Source organism: Diorhabda sublineata, chromosome 2 (assembly GCF_026230105.1).
Source record: "Diorhabda sublineata isolate icDioSubl1.1 chromosome 2, icDioSubl1.1, whole genome shotgun sequence".
Classification (NCBI taxonomy): Eukaryota; Metazoa; Arthropoda; class Insecta; order Coleoptera; family Chrysomelidae; genus Diorhabda; species Diorhabda sublineata.
In genome coordinates, this window is record NC_079475.1 from 25,379,504 (window position 1) to 25,399,429 (window position 19,926).

The 19,926-nt window shown below is 32.5% G+C and overlaps 2 protein-coding genes across 2 annotated transcripts; both read right to left on the bottom strand.

Annotated features, from left to right (window-relative positions):
• Positions 1-819: 819 nt before the first annotated feature.
• LOC130452785 (ATP-binding cassette sub-family C member 4-like) lies at positions 820-18,753 on the bottom strand. Its single transcript, XM_056792226.1, has 12 exons — positions 18,669-18,753; positions 16,719-16,958; positions 15,463-15,713; positions 14,005-14,184; positions 12,524-12,680; positions 9,539-10,127; positions 7,231-7,853; positions 6,615-7,047; positions 4,777-4,927; positions 3,429-3,659; positions 1,906-2,248; positions 820-1,626 (listed from the first exon to the last, which is right to left on the bottom strand). Exons 1-12 carry the CDS (start codon positions 18,743-18,745, stop codon positions 1,062-1,064), a joined length of 3,840 nt encoding a protein of 1,279 aa, XP_056648204.1. The 5' UTR covers positions 18,746-18,753; the 3' UTR covers positions 820-1,061.
• LOC130452786 (uncharacterized) lies at positions 11,011-12,680 on the bottom strand. The gene is made up of 2 exons (XM_056792227.1): positions 12,102-12,680; positions 11,011-12,044 (listed from the first exon to the last, which is right to left on the bottom strand). Exon 2 carries the CDS (start codon positions 11,998-12,000, stop codon positions 11,287-11,289), a length of 714 nt encoding a protein of 237 aa, XP_056648205.1. The 5' UTR covers positions 12,001-12,044; positions 12,102-12,680; the 3' UTR covers positions 11,011-11,286.
• Positions 18,754-19,926: the final 1,173 nt, after the last annotated feature.

Genomic DNA, 19,926 nt, shown 5'->3' on the forward strand with positions numbered 1-19,926 from the left:
TTTTTGGTTTTTATTATGGTAAGAATCGAAATCTAAATCTGTTTCTGAAAATTTAATGTGCGATCCGGTTTCATTTCCATCAGTTGTTCCTGCTAATTTATTAGTAAGTGTCCAAAAAGAATGCCCTCGGAGAATGGATTTCGAACCAAGTCTAGAGGCTGCAGTTCAATCTTAGGGAAATAGAAATTCATTTTCTCTGCAATAACTTTCAAGTGTTTGACAATCAAAGTCTGAACTCTTTTTTCCGGATCAGCTGCCATGACATTCGGGAACATTTTATTATTACCATTGGTAGCGAGACTGGTCCATAGTTCAAATTTAGAGCGAGGGCTTCCAATTTTATCCAGCTATGTTGAAATATTGGTATTTCTGCCGTGCATTTTTTCATTGAATTCATTTAAGTGAGCAAATATTACCGCCAAATATGCAAATTTTGCAAGCCAAACAGATCTTATGCGTATCTTAAACAGATACGCATAATCTGAACCGCGGGACTTCAAAAATGCCCCGTCTGAACAAACACTTATACAGTCTTACCACATACAGCATTTAGTTAAGATCATGGCGAAACTTTGGTGTGGGAAATTTTGATTTCAAAGGAGATGTTGAAAACACGACAATTTTTTGCATCTAAGCCCAAAAAATGGTTTCACAAAAGTCTCAAAGAGCTAGCTGAACATTTGGTTGAAATCACCGAATACGATGGGCTATATTTTGAATATTAACCCTTTATTTTTATGATTATTTGATGAATAAAGTGAACATTGGAGACTAAGATCATTTGTTTATATCCTCTGATTTATATTCATCTTCCACTATTGTCCACTTTGTCAATTTTTCTTTATATTACAATCTTTCCTATGAAAACGACACAAGGAGATAATCCAAGCTCTCTATCAGTAGACTATTCACCAATTTCTATTCAGAATATTCAAGAGATGTTTTAAACCGGTACCACATGTTTGTCATTGGAACTGCCTCTCAAAAATCTGGAGCTGCAAGCTGGATAAAATAAATTTTAGAAGACAATAGGATTTATTAAAATTATCAATACAAATTGTTCAATTGCTCAGTACATTTATTTTCGAGTTTCTAACCATTTCAGCAAACATACTATGCTTATTTTCTAGTAAACTTTTAGGCTCAGCAAACTCAACAACATTTCCTCTTTCTAATACCAATACTTTGTCACAGTCCAGTATAGCATCTAATCTATGAGCGATAATCAATAAGGTGCAAGCAGAAAAATGTTTATTTATAATTTGCTCAACTATCCGTTCAGTTTCAGGATCCATGTTGGCTGTAGCTTCATCCAGAACAAGAATCTTGTTCTGTCTAATAACTGCTCTAGCTAGACAAATCAATTGTCTTTGTCCTGTGCTCAAATTAACATCAGCTACATTTGCTTCAAGAGAGAAAATAATGCCATCAAGCTTCACTTCACATAACGTTCTCCAAATCTCTTCATCTGTGTATTCATTCAAAGGATCCACGTTGCTTCTTATTGTTCCCGAAAACATTATTGGATCTTGAGGAATGATAGATATATGTTGCCTCAAGAACTTGAGACATAATGTCTTAAGATCTAATCCATCGATTAATATACGTCCCTCGCACGGATATAACCTAAAAATATAAACAAATTGAATATTACAAAATTCGAAGATGATGCAACCGAAATTGAAAGAAATAACCAAAAATTGCACCAGGTAAACAACATATTCATCCTAAATAAACGATCAAATATTCAGTAGAAAGATAATCAATTAAGAAACAAAACAAATGAGAAAACAAACAAAACACTTGAGAAATATTTTTGATAGGAAATTATGTATGCAAAACTATGTCACTTGCTCAATTATTATATTAGTATTACTGAAAAGAAATTTTTATTTATTTTTATACCTGTATAATGTTGATATAATAGACGACTTGCCGGCTCCAGTTCTTCCAACGATTGCAATTCTATTCCCTGGTTTAACTACAAAAGAAATACTCTTTAAAATAGTTTCGTGAGAATTCGTATACTTCAACGAAACGTTTTCGTAAACAATTTCTCCTTTTCTGGGCCAATTTGTAATCTGTAGCCCTGATTCGTTTTCTGATTCTACTTTCGTGTATTCCATTGCTCTTTCAACGGAAGTCATACTATTTTCTAGATCGGACCATGTCATTAAACCTCTAGTTATTATCATCGTCAAATTTCCAGCTTGTGTTAAAGTTAAACCTACATCTCCAGCTAAAGAATCTACAATAAAGTTATCTAATGTGATACATTTTTGGTAACTCAAATTTTATGAACATTCGTAATGTGTAATTTTTGATTTTGTGATTGGATCTAGTTTTTTTATCGTAATTAAATTTACGATCGTGATATTGAAGTGGGAATTGAAGAAAATCGAAAAGATTCTACTGAAATCATATTTAAGGAATACTTTTTTTTTATTTTACCATTTGTAACCTTAGTAACTAACGAATTTAATAACTTAAACTAAATAGAGGGGACCGTTCTCCTCAACTAGGCATAATTTTCTACGAATATCTCTTAGATTAGTCTTAGACGACTTGAACATCTATTTCGGGTATTACGCTCTAATTGACTGATTTTAAGAAAATTGTATTTTTAGTTTGGTTCTTCAATCAGTGGTTACTTCCAAGACACCGATCAGATGTAAGCTTGTGGTAGATAACAAAATAATACACCAGGAAATGAAATTTAAATATCTGGGAATCGAAATGTCTGGACACGGGGACGTGGAGTCGGAAGTATCAGACCTACATTATCCTATGCAGCAGAGACCCGACCTGAGACCTCCAAAACGAAACGGATATTGGAGACTACAGAAATGAAAATAGTTCGAAGAATAGCGGGAAGAAGACTAATGGATAGAGAAAGAAGAGAAACATAAGACAAACATGCGAGATAGATAACATCAATGACTGGGTACTGGATAGAAAGATAAAATGGAATGAGCACATTGACCGCATGACGGAAGAACGAATTGTGAAAATCACCAGCAGGACAAAGAAGCCTTGGAAGACCTAGGAAAAGATGGAGTGACAACCTCCCAGGTGACTGAGCAGAGGCAATGATGTGAAGAAAAACAGGCAATGATGTCTATACACAGCAAGAAGAAGAAGAAGTTTATGTTTAAAAATAATCACATTTATAGTGCACCAATTTTCGTCAAATCTTCATATTTTTTGCTCCAACTTGGCGACGTCACAAAATATGGGTAAAGAGAAGACAAGGATAGAGGCAGAATTTCACGCTAAATTCTGCATCTGCAAATATTTTAGAAATGTGTATCTGTGCAAATATAACAACTTTTATCTAAAAATATTTTTGTATATTTCATCTTAAGTAAGTTATTGCATTTCCACACACTAATGTATTTTAAAACTCATGCATTGTAACTTCTACTTACCTGTATCAGCAAATAGAAACCTAACAATAACAGACGTGACGAAAATTAGTGAAAATAAATCCATAATGAAGTAAAATGCTCCTCTGACACATATCGATGTATAGAATGCACTCGTATATAGATCTTGATGCTTATCGAATTCGTTTTTCAATATCTCTTGAGCTTTACATGCTCTTATCGTAGTCAATCCTTCCATTGTCGAATTTAAATGACCTACGATTGGGCTTCTAGCTAAAATTGTAATTATATTATTTCGGACAATAACGTGAAGCATAAGAATTAACTTTTCATTATTCTAGAGAAAAACAAATCACTTAAAAACATCCGTGGGTGTAATCTACACTCTCCCGAGTATCCGATATTCCTGCAATGTTATTAACGATATCTATCAGTATATTTCCAAGGTGCCAGCACTAATCCTTCAAAGTACCTGAGCCTTTCAGAGAAATAGGTAGAATATTCGAAGAGTAGAGGCCTTGCTGTTTCCATGGCTCCCTCGCAGAATCTGCGGTTGTCATCTTCTGCCATGCCCATTGTCTTTAGGTGGTATTTGATGAGATAGTGAGCTGTAAGAAGACCTACCGCCAGTTCCTATGTCCTAGACCTGGAGTGTTTCTCCAGTAAGACTCCATATGATTCTTTATCCACCCATTCAGTTCGTTATAGATGTGGCATCTTATGGAGCCACAGTAGGGTTCTAGCACTAGGTTTGAAGTTATTGCCTCTTTTTTGGGAAGACTGTTCGCTTCCTCATTTCCTGATATACCCTGGTGACTTGGTAGCCACATTAGGATTACTTTGTTTTTGTTAATTCGTGCTTTTAAAGTTTATTTACACTCCTATACTAGTTTAGACGTGAACTCAATAGCTTTCAGGACTTTCAAGGACGCTCGGCTCTCTGAGAGAATGTGGATGTTCTTTCTACTTACTCAAACACCCCTAAGCACATATGGTCAGGGCTAGCATCTCTGCCTGAACAATGGTAAGTGATTTTCCTTAAGCTATAACTCTACAACAAACTTTTCTCTCTTTCAAAGCCATACCGATAAACATTGTTTTAAATAACTCCAAAGAAAAAACTTTCAAGGATAAATCTGTTGATACGAGAGACGATAAATAGTGTTGATCACATTACGTGATCAACACTATTTATCCAATATACGTTAATTAAAATTGTTGGTAGTACTGCTGCAAGTTTTCAAAGAATTATTAATTTTGAATAATCTTGTTTGAAAATTGGATGATTTCAAGCAGCCTTCGGAATACGAGTTATTTGTGACGTGTTCTGGTATTCTCTAGTTTTCCTAAACATGAATTTAGTTGCGACTTCAGAATTTTTTTAACTTACTAGCAGCCTCGAGACGTTTCAAGCTTCTGGCTGTTCTAATGTATACGACACGAATTAGTATTGATGCCAAACCTATCACAATAGCTGGAATTATAAGCTTCCAATTGACTGATGTAATCAGTCCAGCAATACTAAACAACTGGAGAAAAGTCTGAAAATAATTATTGGATTAAGAAACATTCAGAGAGATCAAAGACTTTAAAAAATATTTTATGCAAATAGACTTATAGTCAATATAAATTGGTGGAAATAATTGGCATACACAAGTATATACCACAAGACTGAACTGAAAAAAATACTACTGTTGAAAATAACGAAAGTCGACAAAAGCTGTGGATAATGTCAAAAGTGAATTCAAACTTACTACTGATCTGTTGAATCCGACAAACTCAATATTTATGTCTATTGTTAATTTGACGGTTTTTTTGTGGAATCATATGAATTTATCATTCCAAAATAAATTTATAATATCACAATTCTCAATGACCAAAATGTTTATGATTATTCTCTCTTTGATGAAGACATTTAGGGAGTAATTCACACAGTAAAATAATAAAGTAAATAAATAGTTACTATATTGTATCTATCAATAAATTGTCATTATTTTCTTAGGTTCCACGAAACCCCTAGAAATCTTATTGTACAAGTTTTTCAAAGTTCTTAAGTTTAATATCTTCTCCGGCATAATTCAACTTAAATTGAAATTAAAAATAAGACCCCTTTAAAAAGAGACGATAACATATTTATCAAAGAGTAAGGGTAGAATTATTGACATAATGGACAGAACTGTTAAAAACAGTATTTTAATTTGCATATAAAGAAGTAGTATACTACTCGGCAAGTTTCGACTGCAGTCTTTTTCCTCTGATAAGGCAACAATAGATGGTTCCGATTAAGTTTTCACTGCAGGTTTCATACAGTTCAAATGAGTCAGCTAGTGATATAACGAATTGAATTTGTTCCATAGACAAGACTGGTAAAACAGAAAAGTATATCTCTCTCAAAAGTTCAAAGAGAAATTGATGGTTGATGCCTTCGATATTGAACAATGAAGTAACCCATCTTACATATGAAGGATTATTGCAGTTGCATGTCGCATTCCTTCAATCTCGTAGATGTCATCATCCTACCACCACTTTGTGGGACATTGCAAAAAATATGATAAACCAATTTAAAAGGAAGCAGCTAAAAAAAAGGCTAGGTATTAGGTCAGACATATTGCCTATTGAAAGTCATGCCTATTGAATAAGCAACCATTCATAGGTCCTGATATGAGGCCTGCCGCTTTCTCTACTACTCTACACTCACCTTTAAACAGTACGCAGGTTCTTGAAGCTTTTAGGCCAGTTCAATATCATCAAACTTCTTTCAAATTTTCAATTGTAGTTTGGATTTTAGGTATTCAATAATTGGTAATTGAATACAACTGAATGAATATAATCTAATATTTGTATTTCTCTATGAATTTATTCCTACTACATCCACAATTTGTTAGCGCAGACGTAGCAAAAAATTTCGATTCTCTATGAACTAGGAACGCTTATCGAATCGAATCGCAATATTACATCTAATTAAATACGAACAGTACTTTTGTTTGTACAACAAAAATGCCTCAGAGTAAAGCTAATGTTCCATACTAATATAAAATTGACTTAACACGAGAAAAGAAGCAGCATTTATACATCAGTAGGCATCTGAAAGCTGATACGAATGGGTCGGCATTTTTCTGTTTTTATTTCTCTCCAAACAAATTGAAGGTATCCATCAAATTACTTTCCCCTCATCTAAACTCGTCTATAATAAGTCATTTATTAAATATATATGCTGAAATTACTTACGCCTACGAACACAGCCATTGTTCGTGGTAAATGTTCATCAACAACGCTCAAATCCTGTGCAAATCTATTAAGGACATTCCCAATAAAAAAAGTATCGAAAAACGTCATCGTTGCTCTCACTACTTTATCAACCATATTCTTATGAAGATTAATCGAAGCCTCTATACCCATCTTCAATATAAAATACTGCTTCAGTAACTCCATAACAGCAATAATTACCATAGAGCCAGTATATAAATTTAATGTATAGGATGAAGTAATTTCTAAACTATTTATTTCAAATATCATACGGTTCATGGAATCTGATGAAATATTTGTTGTGTGCTGCTCGATATAACTGTTCGTCAAATTCGAAACATTCGTTGAATATTGCATGTACAAATTAATTGGAAAATTATTCTTCATATGAGTTAAGTTTGATTTCTGATTTAACCTAAAATATCCCATAAAAAAAGAATTTTAACAAATAGCAGACACGATTATTCAATATATAATCACAAGAATTTGGTATACGATTTGTCAATCCACACCATTTCGTCAGTCTAATAACTCTCACACACCTCGTAGATGATACATCTAGCTTAACATAAATACTACAAGTTTGAAAAAGACTTACCAAGTACTTAATAATTTTTGAGAGGCACTGTCAACAAAAATTTCAACTATAAAAGTTACCAGAATTATGGCACCTAGAAAATATCCTCCAAATTTAACATACTGTCGGTACAGTTTAAAATCTACTGTACCAGATTTCTTCTCTTCGTGGTATACTTGCTTTCTACGTATTTCAAATTTATCATCGAGTAATTTAGTTGTTTCAGAAATTTCTACCTCAGTCTCATCAACTTTTCTCAATTCAAGTTGGACTTGTTCTATTTTTTCGATTATTTGTTCAGAATTTTCATATCGACTACCGGCAAAATCTATCTCCCCATCTTTCAGTACTATCAACTTATCTGCCTGTTTAATATGCTTGGGATTGTGGGTTACTAGAAGCACACATTTATTTTTCAACAAACCTTGAATGCAATTTTTGAATATATTTTCTTGTACTCGAGTATCTAAAGCCGTTAGAGCATCGTCTATAAGATATATATCGCTTTCTTTGTATATCGCTCTCGCTAAATTTATCCTAGCTTGCTGTCCCTTACTTAAATTCATCCCTCTATCGGCCAAAATAGTTTCATCTCCCTTTTCAAGAATTCCAAAATCATAATTTAAATCACAGGCAGCTATTACCTATAAAATAGAGTTCCAGAAATTGAAATATGACAATAATTAATAATATTTCGCTGGTAGGGATAATTTTTTTATTATCTCTAGTATTTCCCAAAATTTGAATACGAACGTAGAGGTAGGTTGAGTTGAAAGAAATAATCCAACAGCACTAAACTTCTAAAGATCCAGTTCGAATTCCAACCTCTAATTAACAAAACGTTTCTTAATAAGGTGCCCAAAAAGTTTCGCTTCGAGAAACCTTCTTATATTAAGATAACCCTTACTAAAAGGGAATGATCTCAAATGAAGTTTATCTGGTTCTCTCAAACACGAACTAGTTGGAGCATTAGTACAAATAAAGTGAATAAATGCTATGGAATGGTGGAACTTTTAGAAAAATAGTTCGAAGATTGGAAATTTGAGAATTTATATACTTCTACAGAAATGTTTTCTTCACGACAAAAGCAACAACCACAACTGAACGAGTGATTTAGAGTGGTGTCAACTTAAAGATGATCTAAGAAATCAAATTAGTAGCTAGTAGCCACCAATGAAAATAAGACAAACGGTTCAAATATTTTAAAAGTCTCAGCTTTTTCAAATGTTCCCAGTAGTACTTCAATATTTCTTATTGCTGACGAAATTATAGATGAAATTATCACTAATACAGATAAAAAGTCAAGTTTCTACTCAATATATGAGAAATGCGGTTATTATTTCGTTTGTAGTTGTGCGAGTAGATGACCAATGATTTTATTTTTCTTATAAATTAGTTGGTATAAACAATAGAGTTATAGATGTTCAGCGCAGCTAACATCGAAAGATATATTATTAGAAAGAGCTGGTTTGGTAAAACAAAGTATTAATAGTTTGTTGAAAAATATACCAAAAACCTCATGAAGCTGTAAAATCTGTCTATGATAATTAAGTAGTGAACTTTAACATGGTGCTTTAAAATTTGTTACCAAGCACTCTCGCCGACAGAAACTTGTAAAACTCGAAAAATATACGGTGGTTTCTTTCTGTGATATGGAAGCCAAAGGACTATTCAAAACATATCTTGTATTTAATCATTTTCATCTTATTTCTTTTCTTGAATGATTGCACAACCCACCAAGTTTAAACCCAAGCTTTATGTTAAAACAATATGCTCTTTAAGTGCAGACTCTTTTGGGAGAGAAGTATTTCTATCTCACTCCCATCTCAATGAGTGAGAGAAAGGCCGACGACGCGTTTAAAAAATTGTTTGCTATTTTCCTCCAGCAGTAATACGTTAAAAAAATATTCTTACTGCTTCTAATATTATTATTATATTATATTAGAGTTTCCAGCTTATTGTTATGTGTAATGAGATATTTTTATTTATTATTTAAATATTTTATGTATGTCGACACTGACAAATTAGAAAGTTGCGCATCATAGGGTGCGCACCAAAAACGTAACAAGGTCATTCATCGATAGATTTTACTCCTCACATTTTTCTCATACCGGGCCCCTTATATATGCAAATCGATACTTAAGGAGTAAACTCCAAAAACAAAATTCTTCAAATCTATTTAGGTTAATTTGTTTAAGAGAGTTGAAATATTTGATAATAGGTGTGACGACTTTTTTATTCGAAAAGGAAAACCAAATAAATTTTGATTATTGGTGTAGTGGTAGGTAGTAAACATTGTATTCAATTTAGTTGAAAAATTATAACTAACCTGTCGATATCTTTTCAAATCATAAGCTTCTCCAAACAGAATATTTTGTTTAATTGAAGATGGAAATAGCCACGGATCTTGTGACGCATAACTCATTCTTCCTGTACTCTCAATAGTTCCTTCATCAGGAATGTAATCCCTTAAAACTGTTTTTAGCAGACAACTCTTGCCACATCCTAGTTGTCCCGTTAGAACATTTAAGCCTATCTCTAAAGTAAAACTTATATTTTTCAAGATACTTCTATTATGAAGGTTTAATGAAACCGACTTTAGATGAACTTGAGGTTTGTCGTCGGGAACGTCGTTAATTTCAGGTATTTCTTCAAGCTTAAGAATGTTATCAATTCTGTTTAGCGATGCTGAGAGTTCTCCCAACTTCGTAAAACCCATTGCAAAATCCGTTTCCATCGCAACACGTAAAGCTCCAAATATTTTGATTATATAATAAATATCATCCGCTTCCATGTCGTGGTACATCCAAATGTACATCATTATTACTGCATATAAAGAAAATCTTGCTACAAGATTGCTGGATATTGCTAAAGACAATTTTGAGTATGCGGCCTTTAATAAGGTCTTTAGTTCTCTCCTAAAAGATGAATTTCAGTAGTATACTTTAAATCTCATTACTTAAGAAGAATAAAACATTTATCTACGCCTATCAATTTATGTACTAATCATTCTACTGATTTTCAGCGTTAATACTAGTCGCAAACGAACAATATGAGTTATAACTTAAAGATAAAAGTCAAGTGTAAGATGGGTTTGAAAGTTCGTAGACTGAAACATAGATGGCGCTACTAATATTAAATCCACATGATTTTCAGTTAGCCACAACCTTCAAAAAACACGCGAATTATCTCACCACACCTGATGGGAACCATTTCAGATCTGTTAACCATAGACTAAGTTATATAATATGTCTTTTATATTATGCTCCATTAAAGTATGCTCTCAAATTACTTAATTTCTATGTAATATTACTGTATCTTTGAAGAATCATAAATATACCTACTTACTATTGTATTCGTTTTGTATTTTATTGTAGAATGACCGTCCTCAACGTCTTACTTAAGCAGTTCCACATGTCCCTTAGACACTTGAAGTTCCATTAACTTATCAAATTACTAATTTTATTGATGTTACGTGACAATAACAAATATAATTGATTAAAATTTGAGACAGCAAAAACTTGCATAGATGGTCATATATACATAATTTTAACATCCAACAGGAACAGTAGTCAGATTATTGAAACCACTGTATTTATTTATGTTTTATGTTAATAAATAGTTTTTCAAAATTGTGAATTAAGTTATTAGCATTGCTCTTTGATGAAGAAAAATACTATTGCTTGTATTAATAAACATTATTCAGACTTTGAACCAAAATAATCAACAGTTCATAAATGATTTGCAAAGTTTGAAACCATTTGACCAGGAAAAGTCATTCTAAAATTTCCTAATTTCGTTACATACAACACTCTACATCTGGATAGTACCACCCACGAGTGCACAGTAATAATAAATAGAAAAAAAATTGAGCACCACGAGCTGGAAACATAATCAACATCAAAAATAAAAGCAACAACAAATTCTATTGAAGGTCACTTTGACTCCTTCACGTTTCTGCCATTTATCATCCATTCAAAGAGATCGATTTATTGTGGATGGTAACTGGAATGGAATACTTTATGAGGGTCCAGAATAAAAACAATAAGGGGTTGAGATTTTTTTTTATTAATCGGGTTAAAACGTTCTTCGCCGTCTTCCGATTCCCAGTTTCCATTTTTCTCGATCTTCCCAAAGATCTTCTTCCAATTCTCTCTCTCGAATATCCTTCTCGATACCTTCTCTCCAACTTAATCTTGGTCTTCCTCTCTTTCTTCTTCCTTGTGGTGCCCAATTTAAAATTTGTTTGGGTATGCGGTCTTCAGGCATTCTTTGGACATGTCCGTACCATCTTAACTGATTCACCCTAATGTCTTCCGTAATCGTGTGTTGCACCTTCATGATCTCCCTGATTCTGTCGTTTCTTATTTTTTCCAGTCTTGATATTCCTGCCGCGCGTCTGCAATAATCCATTTCTGTGGCTTCAAGCATTTTGACTGTTTTTTCTTTTAGAGGCCAGACTTGGCTACTATATGTTGTTATACTTTTTATTATGCTATTGTATATTCGATGTTTGTTTTCCTTGGATATTTGTTTGTCCCACAATACACTATTTAGTTGTCTTATTGCTTGTCGTCCTTGGTTATTTCTTTGTGCTATTGCTTCATCTAATCTTCCATCATTAGTGATGATCATGCCGAGGTATTTGTATTTTGTACAATGACTTATTTTTTGTTGTGTTTCTTCAAGTATTAAATTTTGTTGTTCTCCTCCAATACACATATATTCCGTTTTACTAAAATTTACTTCTAGACCCCATTTCCTGTATTCCTCTACTAGCTTTCTTGTCATATATTCTAAGTCTTCGTAGTCCTGTGCCAAGATTATTTGGTCATCTGCAAAACACAGGGTATATAGTGTGGAATCGATTAGTGGGATGCCCATGTTCTTACATTTCCTTTTCCAGTGTGCTAGTGCGTGTTCCAGGTATATCTTGAAGAGTGTGGGCGACAGACAGCTTCCTTGTTTTAACCCCTTATTGATGGAGAATCCTTTTGAGACCTTGTTTGAGATTTATATGTATCAATCTACAAAACCTGTTGAACTCACTTATTAACCCTCAGATCCCTCTCCGATTTGACTTTGGAATCATTGAAGGCTTCTAAGTAAAACATTTTGTAATCTAAGCAAAGTGACTGAAATACTTTCAGAGCCATAGAAGAATTACAAACTGCAACAACATAAGGAGAAAACAACGCAAAAATTGCAATTAGAGAAATTATCGGGAAATAATATAGTGTGTGTTTAATCTGTGGGGAACTTAATCCTACGTGTAATAGAGCGAAGTTCGAAAGTAAAATAAGAAAATACTTACACCCTAGCCTCTTCTATTTTCTTTGCGAATATCTGTTCCCACGTATACATTTTAATTGTTTTAATAGTAGACAAAGTTTCTTGCATTCTTTGCAATCTTTCATCTGTTAGTTTACCGATTTTCAACCTTAGTCCCTTTATGATTTTAGATATAAATGCTACAAAATATTTCAAATGTATAATTTATCATCAAAATTTTATAATCAATAAAACAAGAGGAAATGAATAGGACAAATCATCAATTTGTTATTGGTACAATCCGAAAATATTACCAAAATCTGTTTATTAAGTCTTCTAAACTGAACTAAACTATTATGAATAAAATTATATTGAAATTGTTCAAAGACCACGTGTATATACGATGACGTGTATACAAATAGCTCAAAGTCATAGGTATACAAATAGCATTCGTTTTATTTGGAGTAAAAGCAAAAGAAATTTGTACTTTGTAGAGATTTTAATTAAAATCTCTCAACAACCAACGAATTTGAAATGTTTTGGAAGCATCATATAACATCGATTTGTTATTATCTTCAAGAGAAGCTACATTAAACGCAAATATAACAATCGATGGAGTCTTTGCAAAATTAAGTACTTACAAAATTGAAACTTTCATCTATTAATCATATTTTTCATTTCATCAACCGATTATTATGAGAAATGTCGAAAAATAATAAGTAAAAAATTATTAAATAAATCAAATTATCAATATTTTCTTGTTTAATTTTTATATTTTTTGTTAGTATTTACTGATTGCTAACGGTTAAAAATGCTCTATACGGGGTCTGGCTATTAAATAACGAGACTGTGCGCCTAGAGGGCGTCCTAGATGGGTGGGGTAAAAAACGAGTCGTGCGTAAGGTATCTAGGTATTTGAATTTTAAAACTCCGTAGGATAGTTGATTACGTCATCCTGGTTCATAACGGTGTCTACTGATTTGAAAAAAAATTGTCCCGGAATAAAATTCTGAATGGTCGCAGTGAGATCCTCGACATCTTTATTTTTCGCCGCCAATATTGCTCGTTCGCCCTGCCCATTATAGCGATTGAACTCTTGCACAATATCTAGGAAAACACGCTGAATTCGATCCTTTTTTTAAGTCTGTGTGTTTGTTATTATTGCCTTTTAAGCCTATCTACTTCATCATTGTTACTCACTAAAGAGCGCAATTCTGATAGATCAAAATTAGCCAAATCGGTCCAGACGTTCTTGAGTTTTAGTAAAACTAACAAACAGCATTTCAATTTTATATACATATATAAATCTATTTGTTTCCTAAACAACTATGAAAATGGCAGGCAATAGACATACAATTTTTTTTAATCAAATTAATTTAATATGGGCTATACTTCGAATATTAAGGCTTTCTTTTTGTATAATTATTCAATAAACAAAGTGAACATTAGAAACCAACATTATTTATGAGACACCCTCTATATTTTTTCAATTTATTGTTATGTTATATAAATGTTTCATATTACCTTGGATTGGCATCACAGTTAATAGCATAGAAATTCCTACGAAGGATACTATTCCAGTTCGTAAATATACTAAAATGCATATTATAATAGTCTGAACTATTGAAATCCATACATCATTAAAAATCCATATTGACTGTTCAAATTGCTGAATATCTTTAGTAATAATAGTAATAATATTTCCTGAAATGTTTTAGTGTTATAAACACGCAGAGTGCCATAATGAAAATACAAATATTGATGTCTTTTTGGTCAAAGTTTTTTTTATTGTATTACTTTATTTTTAGTCAAATAATAATAAAAATCTTTCGCGATTTCTGTGTTGTTTGGCCCCTTTGCCGCTTAGTATTTGTTCTGACTTGGTGGAGTTCACGTCGTTTACGTTTCTTGCCAGCGATTGCAGTTTAGGATTTGTACTTACTCTCTATATTAACGTGATTTGGATTCTGTATTGTGTTCAGAACGGAAAGTTACGAAGAAGAGCAGAAGTTGAAAAAATTAAGGGAAGATGTTTTGTCATCTAGTGAACCATCGGATAGTGAATTTTATAGTTCAGAAGAGTATCTCGAAAGCCCAAGGAAGAGAATTAGACTTTCCGTTTCACCGAAAGTTGCAGTACAAACAGTGACTGTTCCAGGTTCTTCATCAAAGTGTGTAGTTTTTCCAGAAGTATCCAGTTCCGCTACTAATTCTCAATCATTCCCACCACCAGCTGACACTTTGTCGCCTGTTACAGGGGTAAACTTGAATAAATTTCCTTACACCGTAAAAAATACAGGAATATATGCTGCTTATTACGAGTTTTACGAGTGTACTAACGAACTATTTGATTTCTTTGTGGAACAAACTAATTTATACGCCGAACAACAGAAGCTTCAAGCGGCAAAAGAAATGGAAAAAATTTCTTGGGTTCAAATGCCATAACCTCTTATTTGACGACTAAGATAATTGATACTAATTTCTTAAAAACTATCATGTCAAGAAATCGCTTTCAGATGTTATTGAAGACATGGCATTGCCTTTCAAAGGCAGGTTCAAATTTAAGCAATTTATTTCCAACAAGCGCCTTAAAGCTGGAATAAAACTTTTCAAGCTTTGTTTGGACAATGCCCTCCTTTACTCCCATTTACTGCGGACAAGAACGAAATCCAAATCAAGAACAAACTGTGCCTTCTAACGTCGTCTTGAAATTAACAAATTAAGGTAGAGCAATTGTTGATAACTACTATACATCAGTAGAGCTGAAAACATACTCTATAACATCCCATATCACTTGCAGTGAAATGTCGCATCAATGCTATCCGGCGCGACCAGAAATATTTTTTTATATGTCGGATCCCTCATCGATCCCCCATGGCCGTATTGAATTTAATTTTGTTAGCAACATGGGGGATAAGGTTGATCCCCCATGACAGTTTACGTGTTAAAATAAGAGTAATATACCAATCGGTTAATATTTACCTAAGCTTGTATTTTCTAAAGCTTTCGGACTTAGCCTCAACGCCTTTCTATAAATCAATGAGCAAAATGAAATTCTTATTTGAATCGCCAGTTCAGTCAAATATATAAAATAATTTTGAAAGTAAAAAAACTGGAAGGCTTTGAGTCCAAGCATAAGCCCAGCGTAATATATAGCATCGTAAATTGTCATTTCAGTTTGACCAGGTTTATAGTATGCTACCAAATTTGATATTGCCACAGGTTCCAAGGTACTAAAACAAAATTTCCAAATGATACTGTACTGGTACTGGTAATAACACCATCTATTATTACACAAGAGCTAGTAACAACTATGAACATGTTGAAAATGATCTAAAAAAAATTTCCATTAATTGAAACCTACGAAAGTACATTATAAACGATCCACATTCACAACTTATTGCCACATACCCCTCCACACTGGGACGAAACACCAAATTATTGGATATTATTGGATGTACGAAAAAAAGTTAAACGCGTAAATCCCCATCATTTTTTAACTAGTAATCGATTTCTGTATTTAGATTTTAATTTTGATGTTAAGGATGGAATTTTATTTTATAATAATATAATATAATTATTTTATTATTTGACGTCGTAAATTGATTTCGCGCCCTATTTCCAGCAACTTCTACAAGGTTTACTTTTATTGATAGAAGCAACCGTATAGGGTTCCGGCTAACCAAAAACCCTCTTTTCCATAAAAGAGGAATAGGTATCGTTCCCACTGAACATTTTTATAGGAATATTTCCGAGTGCAAGATCGTAAATCCTTTGTTCATATGCCTGATCATAATCTTTAATACTTCGTGGTTTGTTCATATTGGTATTAATGACTTTTATTTCTTTATTGATGTTCTTTCACAATTCATAAGGCTTAAAGACAATAATACATTCATAAAGTATAAACACATTTTAAATAAAGAAACAGGAATTTATAGGGACAACATTTAAAAAAGACAAGAGCTAAAAAAATGGAAATTAAAATAAATTATAGTTAAATTCCGTGGTAGTCTATAATAGCTCAAGCTGCATAAACTTAAATTATGATAATATTATTTATTTATTTATATTTGGTTCATCAAAATAGTTGTAATACTTTTTTTAAATAAAAGGATATTTTCATGGGGAGATATTTTTTTACAAGATATCTTAGGTGGAAGGAATTTATTATAGACATTATAGCTTGTTTAAGTTTTAATGGTACACAAGTAGTTTATAAATAGAAATAAACCAACCTTATTAGTAACCTCCATGTCATATGAATTAATCCTAATCCAAAATACCTGAATCCATACAATTTCAATATCACTTTGAAAATAGAAGCTTTTGTACCCGGTTGCGTACTATCTCGACTAAAATATCTATCTTCCAGCTGATCTGTACATGTTTGTGATCGACACTTTTCAATAACTTGATACAGATCATCATCTTCAAGATCTTTTTTAAACCCCTTGGCAAATATTTTTCCGGAATACCTGCAAAAGAAGTTGTGTTCACTTTTCCCGGTCCAATTTGGTTGAAGTTTCCAATCAAAACCAATACAGTGGACCATAGGTTTTCCGACAAACATTTTGCAGGGCAGTGTCGGATTATCGAACTTGTCGGATTATAGAATACTGCCGAAATAGTCCGGAATTTTTTACAAAAGAATACCTTATAATCCGACAAATTACAGATCCAATGATAAGATGTTATACATTTATCTATATGTACTCTGAAGTACAAATCATACTTCATTATGTATGTCAAATTTAGTAAGTTAAACAACACAATTGAGAACTTGCGTTTTATTATAAAATATGTAATAACTTTTCATTAAGAATTATGTATTTGTGTACAAACAAATGTACATATGTAATATAATCAAAAATTATGAATCAATCAATTTATGAAGCATGAAAATATTCATCATTTTTTTTGTTGAACATTGCTGAAACGCGAGATGGACGCTTTGTCCCTCAGTTTTCTCAAAAGTAAAAGTTCTGCAGTCTTGTGCTATTACTTGCGTAATTGTAGTTGCAATTACTTCGTCGTCAACTTCCTGATTTATTGTTGTATAACTAGAAATCTGTTTTGTAATCTCTTCCGTCAGACATTTCATAAAAAATATTTTATCCATTCCACGGCACCAGGTTTCCAAATCTTCCGGACTGTATATGTACAGGAGATTCCTGATTACGTTATTTTTTAGTTCATTTGTAGTGGCAAATAAAACACTAAACTTTCTTCTTATTCACCTTTACTACATCATTAAACCATAAACCAATAAGTAGTGGACTATATTTACTGTTTAACTAAATTTACATTGAAACTAAAACATTTATACACTCTTGCTAATTGACATCAACCAAAATACATAATATATAAATATTATAAGATAGTAGCGCAATAATAATCACACGCACACTACCAAGGCCAAAAAGCAAGTGTTACATTTCTTTTTCTATTTATCTTACGGCTCAGAGTTCGCCGACTAGACAAGCAAAAAAAGGTCTAAAAATAAAAACCACAATATAGCTTGTTGCCACGGTAACAAAATTCAGTATATGCGGCGAACAGATTAATAACATGAAAGAAATATACATATAACGAGGTGCGTTCACAACAGTATATCAAATTCAAAGTTTGACACGTTTTATGGCGTTCACTCTAATAACAATGGAACTTTTGGGATTATTGGAAATAAACACAAAGCATATATTTATGAAATTGATCAAAACCTTAGTAATACTATTCCAAATAATTTAATCAATTTGAGGAAACGATACAAGATAGTGTCAGTTATTTGACGCAACTATCTAGTCGAAAACGTTTTATTTGGACCACCATATTTCTGTTGTTATTTTTCTTATATTTATTAAAAAAAAATTGTCCGATTGTATAGATTTTAAGAATTTCTTCACTTCTAGGCACTCTCAAAATAAAACAGACAGAATGGCATATGCATATATATATATATTAGATATTAGATGAAAAAGAACTACAAAAAGGAAAACATACATGGTGTCCTAATTGAAAAATGATGAAATTACATTTTGAATTTGAATATTCCCATTTGCCTATAAAGAGGGTCAATTTTTTAAAAAATTTTGTAAATTACTGAGATATGATAATAACTATACCCCTTACAAGATTGAATAGGTCAAACACTGATTGAAATTTTTTCACAGTACCATGAAACTTACACAAAACTTAAAACTGATAATATATTTGCATTTTCTCGGGGATTAATCTCCCGATTCACGTTTTCACTGTGATCCATGCTTGAAGACTAATACATATTTCATAAAATTGCAATAAGCGTACACAAAATAAAACAAACACTAAGGTAAATCTCCAACAATTCTAATAATAGAATTTCCATTGTTCCAAACTTAGTCCAAGCTCCAAGCAAATAATTCACACTTGAACGATGTGAATTAAACAAATTCAACCCTTGATGTAATACAATTAAAAGAATTACTGCTACCTAACTATTCGCACTTGAAAGATATGAATATAGCAAATTCAGCCTTCGGTATGATACAATTTAAAGAGCTGCCATAACCATCTTTGGGTTGTAATAAATACACTTTTAATTTGATAAAAGTTTGCAATCTCTGATACATACATACCCGAATGAGGGCAAATGAAATAGCAAACAGACTTGCAAGATCGGCTATAAGACAAGACATCGGGTTTACCACATGACCATCAGTCAAGAACTAAAGGGAAAGGAAGTTAAATATCGGAAAAGAAAAAACTGTCCAAAACATACCGAAGATCAGTTGCGCAAAATTATCCCAATGAAGTAAAAAAAAAATCCCAAAAGAAATTTGAAGATAAAGTCTTAATCTTGTGTGCAAATTCAAAGCGGGTATTTTATATCGTTGGATGCACTGCCTTCAAAATTTGATTAATTTTATCAATAGACATCATCCCAATGACGGAATAATATGTTGGCCGGAACTCGCCTCTTGTCACTATAACAGAAAAACCAGAAATTGGTTAGAGGCTCACGACATACCATTTGTACCGAAAGAAGATAATCCCCCAAATGCTCCCCAGGCTCGCCCTATTGAATGGTTTTGGGCGATATTGTATGAAAAAATATGTGATAAGGGTCGGGAAATGAGCAACAGCATATTCATTTAGGTATCAGATAATCTTATTTTTAAGAGAAGGTATAATAAAACGCCATTTTTCAATTAAATGTTTTTTATTCTAAAATTGTAATAATTAAAATAGAAAATTAGTGTTGATTCTCACATTAGGAGAATGTTGAATTATATTCCTTGTATAAGTGATAAGTTCAATAACCAAAAGTCATCATTTTGATTCCAACGTGACGTCACATTGTGCGAAAGAGATCGCGCATGCTTACGCATAGGCAGGTGTATTTTTATCGTGGTCGAAAACGATTTTGCCTCCGAGTGATAGAGGAGGCTGGCTACAAAGTTCAAA